At 47.9% G+C, this 9,421-nt stretch overlaps 1 protein-coding gene across 1 annotated transcript; it reads right to left on the bottom strand.

The window, feature by feature from the left end:
• Positions 1 to 3,016: 3,016 nt before the first annotated feature.
• Positions 3,017 to 6,690, bottom strand: LOC144115355 (protein argonaute-4-like). The gene is made up of 3 exons (XM_077649708.1): positions 6,478 to 6,690; positions 5,149 to 5,501; positions 3,017 to 3,154 (listed from the first exon to the last, which is right to left on the bottom strand). Exons 1-2 carry the CDS (start codon positions 6,673 to 6,675, stop codon positions 5,187 to 5,189), a joined length of 513 nt encoding a protein of 170 aa, XP_077505834.1. The 5' UTR covers positions 6,676 to 6,690; the 3' UTR covers positions 3,017 to 3,154; positions 5,149 to 5,186.
• Positions 6,691 to 9,421: the final 2,731 nt, after the last annotated feature.

The raw sequence follows: 9,421 nt of genomic DNA, 5'->3' as shown, positions 1-9,421 counted from the left end.
GGTCAATTCAGGAATTTGTCGCACAAGCCCTCAAGTATGTAAACACGAAGCCAAACACGGAGGCCGTCAAAGCATAGACGCGGAACTATAAGGTATTCGTAGTGGTAGCTAGGCTGGCCATCACTGCTGGTGCGGTATGGCGAAGAACGTGCTTAGGCGAGAAATTCATCCCAGTAATCTATGGTTCATTCGAAAGGAACCGACTTGTCCAGGAAATCATCACCGATGTTGAGGGAAGCGATGATCAGCTGTTCCTCAGCTTTGGCCTCGTCGTCTACTGACGTAGCCTGTTTTCCAGCTGACGCCGCCGAAACTGAAGATCCGGCATCTCCCAGCGTGCGATCTTCACACAAGGCTTCTACGACCCTGTCCTTCATACACAGCGCTGTCCGCTCACACTCCCGCCTGACTAGCTCTTTCATGGTCCTCTAGTTTCCAGCCACTGCGTGCGTCATTTCCGACGCGACTTCGCGCTGGTGTTCAGCTAATGCCGTCTCGGCCAGGGTTTTAAGCACCGAGATCTTGTTTTCTAGAGAGTCTGTCACTGCTCTGGCGATAATCGTGGTCTGAGGTGCTACGGTGGTTTCGGTCTCAGGGCGCAGACACTGCTCGACTGAATCCAGCTTCATGCGCAGGGCAGCATTTTCTTCCTGTATTTTTCCTAACGCTTCTTTTACTTGCATGACGACGTTGTCAAAGGTATCGTCTGGTTTGCGTGCGCGAGACGGTACGCAGTCGCTCTCCAGATGTTCCTCAATGTCCTGGTGCAGGACCATCTCGCTGCACCTGGGGCAGGTCACGGCGTGGAACTGGCAGGTGTTGGCGAAGTGTTCCAATATGGCGGATGCCACGCACTCGGCGTCGCAGCTGTGCTCAGAGTTCCAGCAGCGTACCTTTCGGCCGAGAACGCCACGTCTCCCTCCTGGAAAGGCTTATTGTCCAGTGGGCAGTGGCTGCGCTTAGCAGCGGCGCCGTCGTTGCAGGGCTGGCATAGGGAGTGCCGGCATGGTGGCAACTCTGCCGCCAAAGCACGGACGAGACCGCACAGACTGCACACTTTGCTCGAAGGGAAACGGTTCAAGAAGAACGTCGGCCGCCGATCGAGGCCGGTGCCGAAACCGAACACTACCGGCATGCATGCGGGCGCTATGGCCTGGGGCATCTAGTCAAGTGTCTTGAGAGGGAACATCCGGCGCACACTCAGCTGAGAGTGCCGCCTGTCTGGGCGACCGTTATCAAATTTTCAGTCGTCCTTGTCCTGTCTGCCCTTATTACCTGAATCGCAGCTTGCTGCGGTGACTCGGGCTGCCGACGTCATGTCCCGGCATGTCCTACTTGATGCAGTGCCAGACCGCGCAGTGGCCCAGGGACCCAGCTGGGTCTAAACCTCACTTGCTCAATAAAGTTTTTCTGTCTATCTGTCAATACTTAGTTGCACAGGCAGGGGCCTATTGGTTTACATTCTTTTTCTGGCTGCCCCACCATACTTTTTTGTGTGTCTGTCAAGGTGGGGGCGTAAAAAGTAGACTATACTACAAAGCTCACAGCGCGGCTGCGAGTGGACCGAATGCAATGTCCTAGTAGTTTCTATTCATTGCCGAGGCGTAACCCTGACTGCGCTAAAGTGATACCCTATGTCCTTCGCTCTCGCACCGGCTTCCTTCGCATCGCGAGAAGGATCCAGAGTTTTCTGGAAGGCGGTTTCCGCGCTCGACCAACGGGGTCGCGCGCCCGACGCGAGAAGGTGAAGGAAATTGTGCAGTTGATACCGCATGTATGTGCGCGCCTGCCTTGAGGGAAAGAACGCGGACCGCACCTATAAATGAGGGCTTTAACCGCTGTCTGTCAGCCCGAGCCGCCGTTTAAGGTTCTGACATGCGCGCCCGCTCGACTCTTGGGAGAACTCCACTCGACCAGCCACGGAACAGCGAGGCAACGTGCGCCAGTCTGCAGATCGGCCCCGTCGTGCTCCTCAGGTCGTCGACTGTCGCAGTGCTCGGGGAACAAATTGTGTTTTGTTTGTTTATCTCTGACTGTGTTAGTGCTCTTTATATGCAAAGATTCTGTTGATTTGTATTCTCTCTCGATTGTTACTTTGCATGAGTTGCACTGTAACTGTAAACCTCTTTGTATGTGCTCGTACGAATGATTGCGAATACCTCTGTATAGTCTCTTTGCTGTATAAGCTTTGTTTTGTTTTGTGAACATTTGGCTCCGACCCATTGTCTGGCTTGCGACCGGCGAAAGCTGGGCACCAAACGACCAACCCCCTTGAGACTTGGTAGCGGGTGTCTGGCTGAGCTTCCCACATTAAGTCAAGGGCATCTCTTTTGGGACCGAGACCGCTACCTCCACACGCTCTAAGGGTGTCTCGGTGCGCACACAAAGGTGCGCGAAGTACTGACACCCACCAGCACAACTAATCGGACAAATATTGGGAATATACTGGCAAATTTTTATCACCAGAGCGAAACAAGTCATTCCCAAAATTGGCCCAATTGCCTGCGCTGCTTGGGAAGGGACTAGTTCACGAAGTCTAATCGGCTGACCGAGTTTGCACGGAGCTTGACTTTGAGCGTTAACCTTGGCGCATGAAGAAATAAAATATAATTGCTGCGACTGGGCGATGAACCCGCGGTGGGCGAACAGATCAGCTTCGCTCGCCACTGCACGACTGCACTATGCTATGTTCACAGCCGATCATACCTCGTGTCAAAAAGCCACACACACTCGTGTTGTGCATTGCACATAGTCGTCTATATCAACTTCCATCTGCGGCGCAAACAGATCGGATCAGCTTAACCTCGATCAGAGATTAACGTGAGTCCAATGTCCCAGCAAAGCAAAACCCATCCAGGAAAGCAAAACCATGAGCTAACCAAGCTAAACACATGTTTTAGGTTTAACTACGTTTTAAAACCCTTTAACTTTTTTAGCATGTGTTGCAGTAAAACAGACTGGCTTCGGCCAACACAAGCGCCAGTGACTGCAAAACAAGGAAACCTCATGTACTGGTCATCTTTATTGGCCAATGTTTTTTTATTGCAACTTCAAAATTTCAAGGCACATAAACAATAAACAACAATGTTGGCACCCGCACTCTTCGGACAGCCCGTGAAACAACAAAACCAAGGAAATCCTTCGCCTTGCGAGCCTGCAAGAAAACAAAAGCTGCAATTAGTGGCGGCTTGGTTGACTTACGTAACCTCGAAATTGTTCCGTCGAATTTGAATCAAAGGCAGCCCGAGCCTCTAACAACAAACACCAACGATTAACACCAACCACTGCTCAAACCAGGCTCGCCGAGCAACAATTGAAATACACTGATTATGCATTTCTTCCAAGAAAATAAACCCCTTATTTCATCGTCTCCGATTGTTTGCGATTGTTTCCGATCGCAAAGAACGGTTTTTGATCTCTATGTTGATCACACTAGGTATCTATACAGAATGCCTAAAAACAGTGACAAGTGGCACATACAGCAATCTCACAGAACGGACTCCGACATCCATGCTTCCGCTCGAAAAGGCCAATGTCATATAATTCGGCAAATAGCAAACAAATCACTGCTATGAATTAAACTCTCACCATTATTCTCTATTCAGGCAGTAAACACTGTCAGCCCCTTCGTGGGACATAGTGCGTATCACCATTTAATATCTTGTAGCGTTACTTGTCAATGCACCTCAGTCCAAATTAACTGCCCATTTATGCCTTATTCATATTTATTGTATTTTATTCTTTTACTTCTTTAAAGAAATTTTCTGCGCTTCTCTCCTTGAGACTTTCTCGCCTCAATTCCCTTTCCCACGCAGAGTATGCTCTAAACAGAAAGGAGTAAAAAGGGAGTAGGAAAGGGAAGTAAGCTGTCCTATGCGCTAGAAGGCAGCTTACTCCCTTACTCCCATATGGGCGTATATTTGTGTTTAGAGTGTAGCATGCCAGCTAAAATCTCTTTTTTAAGTTAAAGGGCTTCTCCCTCTCTCTGTCGTAAAGGGACACCCGCGGGGCTTGACAACTAGCTGACGGCTATGCAGTTGAACGTCGCGAAGGCTGCGGTTTTTTAAAGTTGGATCCCATTTTTGTGCAGCTACGAAATAGTTTCAAGCAGCACAAATCCTGTTAAGTTTGGTTTACGTTCTCCTCTGCCTGCCCTATGTACAGCATATATGAGTATAGCAAGTCGGGGCGCAGGCAGCGAGAAAAAGAGAAAATATCGCCGGACAGTGGTCAATAACATTTTGTTAGGACAAGACAAAAAAAAGCATATTAGGCGCATTTACATTTTACGCAAAATTTTTGTTGTGCGCTCATAAAAGATGCACAGATGAACTAAGCGCAATTAAACAAGCACGTGAAAGCCACACAACTCAGGGCAGGCGCTGTGTATTCATGTCCCTGTTCAGTTGCGCCTCTGTGATGTACGTGTAGCTTACAATGAACCAAACTGAAACACTTTAAATTTCGATCACAGAATTTGGATCAAAATTCTCTCGGTTTTAATTTCGTCTGGTGGTAAACTTCTTGTTTAGGTAACACAAAAAGAATTTACAACCGACTAATTTTTTTTCTTCGTGGAGGAAATCGAAGCAGCAGTCCTGAATGTGAGCGGAGAAGCACTTCACAGTTAAGTCGTCTCACTCCGACAAAACGCATTAAAAATTGTTGCTATACGCCAAGAGGAACGTGAGTAAATGTCCACTTCGTGTCTCGTATATCTTGTCCTCTACGTGTTGCGCAAGTGTCCAACATTCTTGGACAAAAAAAAAAGAAATTTAGGAAACTGTAAGATTCTGTTATTGAAATATTCAAGGTCTATTCGTCCGATATCTGGAAGAAGCTTCCTTTTATACTGTTTCCATCGCTCGCATCGAGCAGTTAAGACTGTAATAGAAAACCATTGAGGAACGCTTTGGACTGTAGCAAAAACGTTAATAGCAAAAAATGCAAGCCTGCAGGCGGGAGGTTGGGGATATATTGATCGTTGTGGTAGAATCTTACAAAATATGAGGAACACTGCGCTCATAATACCCTCCCTATACCCTATGTAACACCCTCCCTGCAAAGGCCTTTAAACGCGTTCCCGTTCAAAAATGCTTTTCTCCAGAACTGTTGGGTATGACGTCAGTGGTACTCCTCCAGGCTCACCGTAACCGGAATGCAGGGGCAGCGGAGAACCTCCTCCATTACACGAAGTACATGGAGGCCTGCAGTTCCTCCAGCACCTTGACGGCCTCCACGTATTGGGCAGTGGTCAACACTGCGTCTCCGCCGCCCTCAGACGACTGGCTGACCGCGCCTGACGTCTCCAGCTTGCTGGCGATGTGGTGTTTTGCGCGGAAGGCGGCCAGGTGCGCGTAGTACACAGGGGCCGGGATGCTCACGCTCCTTGCACACCGGGAGTATGTGTGGCACAGGTAGAAGCTGAGCTTCTGCAGGTCGTCCGCGCTGAAGTTGGAGTCATCCCACACGATATAGTAGTGGGCCGGCCGGCTGGTGCCCTGCGGGAGCGCAAAGGAGTAAAGTTATTCACATGCCCAGATTCCGAGTGCCATGTCGGGCTGGGTCGCTTCGCATCATGGTATGTGGTGGTGCGGTGTGGTCCTGCTTGTGGTGCGATGTCATGTGGGGTGGTGTGTGCGGTTAGAATACACTTATTTTATTAGCACACATTACGTGGGAAGGAGAGTGTTTAAACGCAATATACAAAAAACTGGCAGTGCCTATGAGCACAGCACGTGCTCGCCTTGCTCCTAATGCTGCATGCACAACATGTTTCTCTCTTTATTTGGCCTTAGATGCCCTTGCGCCGATGAATACCGTGAATAACTATTATTTCCTGCCTGGCTGTCATCAGCGCATTGGTCGGTCATCGTCATCTATGTCGCTGTCCCGACTTCGGTACAGCATAAAAAAACGAGGCATACAAGCCGACACGACTATTTAAAAAATCAGTTTTTTGGCCGTTTTTTGAGACTGCAAAGTCGCGTCCCGCTTTAACGTACGAGCAAGCAGGCCCAGGCGAGCATCAAGCGCTTCTCTTTTCACCCAACCCCATGCATTCATTGTCTGAGCAGACGCCATCCTGAAAAGAAAAACTAATGACCACATCCGTATGACAGCATCAATCCGCACTGGACATAAGGCCCCCCGTGCGCAGCTTCCGCTACCGCTTCCTCAAGGTCGAACGATGACGTTACAGTCACTCATAGCGCTCCTGGTTGCCTCGATGTGAAGCGGAATGCTTCCGCCACGGTGTCGCTTGCAGGTGATCTCGGAGGCCATGCTTCCCTTTCCTCAAGCTGCGGAAGGCCTCCACCGCAGGCGCTCCTGGTATTTGTAGCGCACTAAAGACGCGACGCGACTGTGGCGACGCCGGCGCCCGGACTAATTCCTCCGCAAATTGATAAACGAAAACACCGCGGACCATTCCTTTCCGCTGACAATAGCAACAAGGGCGGAGAAGAGGTCGCCTACCTGGATGCCGAAGTGGCTGCAGAGGAAGAAGTCGAAGTCCAGCGGGTGCGTGACCACCGAGTCTACGGTCGTGCCTGGTGGGACGTTGCGGAACTTGCCCACGCCGTCGCGGTCGTTGGCGGGCATGAACCTCGTAAGGTGTCGCTTCTGGACGACGATGAACGTCAGCGGTGGCTCGTAGGTCTCGGTGGGACACATTTCCGCACACGCCAGCCGGATGGCGCTCACCTGAGAGATTCGAGAGCGGAAACAAAGAAAAACTTGGTCAGGGTTTAAAGGCCATTCGACGAATCACGATATATACTTGAAACAGAATGTAAACAAAACGCTTTGGACCTTCACGAACTCTGCTGTCCTATTTTATATAATTGTCGTTTGGGAAAAACTCTATGGCGAAGAGCAGCGTTTTTTTAGCAACGCTATTATCGGTTGTAATCTGGTTAAACGAGCAGTTTCAGCAACTGTTCGGCTCAACGGAAGTGCAGCTTTTCCAACCAACGCCGAAATGAACAGCAGTCAGCTGCAGTTACTCGCACACTCCGCTAAATTGAGTTCACGCGGTCCACATTCTGGATCACATGATCGGTTTATATACATAACTCTAGGCACTGACTTACTATTTGACTTCACTCAACTAAAGTTTCTGTGCAAGCGTGGCGTTTGAGTATGCCGTCAGTGAACAACCACACAGAGCCAAGAAAATTCAGTAGACGGACGCCCGGCTTCACCGCTCAGCAGTTGTTTTCCTGGTGCCACTTCGCGGCATTTTTTCTTTGTGGCTAAACTAATTCCAATGATACAACTCAAGAATGAAGCCGCTTTTCCCCGTAAAAGGACCCCCTTCCAGTAAATGGCGTCGGCCTGTTTTCACGAACCTGCAAGGTGGACAATGCAGCGAGCGCGGTGACAATGACAATAGTCTCTACTGTGAGGGGGGAGACTAACCCCTTCCTTTTTCGACTTCCTACATGGTTACCTTAGGAGGCTCATGAGAAATGGTCTACACCATTGGCTGCGACCCCCTACTGCGACCCCCTACTGAGCTGAGATCTCAACTGCAGGTGGCGCTGCCTTTTATTACCCGTGCCACACGCGCACTAGAAATAACCACAGATGTTTGTAGCCTTAAGTTTGCCTATGCCATTATTTTCGGAGCTGGCGCTACACGCCCAGATTTAACGACATTACAATTTATTGGCAGATTTATTGATATTACAGATTCGCAACTATAACAGAGGAGATTACAATCCAATCAATGACGAAATTCAAATGTTTTCTGATAATATTCTGACGCCCTCTTTTCAATATAGGGCAGTATTAGATAACCGCGGGTTCAATTTAGAGACAAGCTCGCCTAACTTGTAGCCAAACGTGTCCCGCTTGTCACGCTATGAAATCATAAATCTAAGCTTTGCTTTACAAGAAAGCATCGACAAATGAGAAATAAGAAAAAACGGTTGTACAAAAATGCAAAGCACGAATGTTCGCCCTGCACGCGGGGTAAATATAAAACCTACCTAAAGCTGTGTTGTTATGGCCTTTGTGTCAAAAAAAAATAAATATTTTTTTCAAAAGCCCTTCCGGCGCTACTTAGGAACAATAAAAGCAAGCCCTTCAAAGCAATGCGTCCGAACAGTGTCAGTAATGATATATCAATACATGATATTCACAGCGCCCCCTACTTCGATGCTGAATGTCCTAAAGCTTTTAATTCGTTTTACGCATATATTTTCACCAAGAAGATAATCCTAACATGCCGTAAGTACCAGATTTTGGTTACCCGTACATGGCACCGGTTGACATTACACTTTATGGCTTAGTACACCTGATAAATAGCCTAGTACCCTATTCTTCTGGGGTTGATGAAATTAACTGAAAATACTAAATAAATGCCATTTCTGTCTCCAGCATCATCCTCCTTCATATCTTTAAGCAGTCAATATCTACAGGTGAGGTTTCCACCGGTTGGAAAATAGGAAAGGTTGTACCGGTTTTCAAAAGTGCTAACAAACACTCGCACGGAAACTGACGACTTGCACCTTTTTGGACTTTGCCAAAGCATTTTATCGGGTAGAACATTGCCGACAAATATCTAAGCTTTGTGCTCTCAAATTAAATTCTTTAACTCTGTCATGGGTCCGTAGTCTTCTTTCTAATCGCCAGCAGTTCACCGCTGTTAACAATTATTAATTTCCTGTTTCCGATGTTACATCGGGCGCGGCACTAGAAAGCCTCCTCGGTCCATTACCATTCTTAATTTACACTAATAACCTGCCAGCAACAATCTCATCTTATATGCGCATATTTGCTGACGACTGCATTATTTATTCACCAATAAAATTTACTAATGGCCACCTTGAACTTCAAAGTGACCTCGATTGCATAAACTACTGGTGTAAAACGTGTCTAATGACTTTAAACATTTCTAAGTGTAAGATAATTACTTTTAGCCGAAAATCAGTCACTTCGAATTTTCCATACCACAATAATAACGATACATTGGCTCGGACTACGCAGTATAAGCATCTAGGCGTCCATATTTCACCAAACTTTTCTTGAGCTGAACACATAACCATCACTTTCGCTAATGCTTCCCGGTCACTAGTTTTCATTCACCGTAAACTGCAATGCACTACCCCTCACGTGTGTGAACAAGCCTACATTACTTTTGTCACACCGCAGCTAGAGTACGCTTCATCCATCTGGTCACCTCATCAGAAATATCTAAGAGAGAAGTTGGAAGCTGTCCTCAATGGGGCTTGTCGTCTCATTTCGCAAGATTGCAGTTATCAGTCTAGTTTACACCAAACTTAAGATCAAACTTTCGCTCTATGCATCCGTTGCAAATCCGTCGCAAGACTGCCCTTTTATCCATCTTTCACAAATACGTCCATGCCACTGATTCACCGCCAGCACATCTGCAACGTCCCTCCTACTTATAACA

Source organism: Amblyomma americanum, chromosome 1, assembly GCF_052857255.1.
Source record: "Amblyomma americanum isolate KBUSLIRL-KWMA chromosome 1, ASM5285725v1, whole genome shotgun sequence".
Lineage (NCBI taxonomy): Eukaryota > Metazoa > Arthropoda > Arachnida > Ixodida > Ixodidae > Amblyomma > Amblyomma americanum.
The sequence above is the reverse complement of the archived record's forward strand: the minus strand, read 5'-3'. Positions and strand labels throughout refer to the sequence as shown.

Excerpts from the sequence above, each read along its gene's own strand:
- LOC144115355 (XM_077649708.1), bottom strand. The coding sequence starts at position 6,675 with ATGTGTCCCACCGAGACCTACGAGCCACCGCTGACGTTCATCGTCGTC. Across the intron at positions 5,502-6,477 it reads GCAGCCACTTCGGCATCCAG|GGCACCAGCCGGCCGGCCCA; the intron begins GTAGGCGACCTC and ends GCGCTCCCGCAG.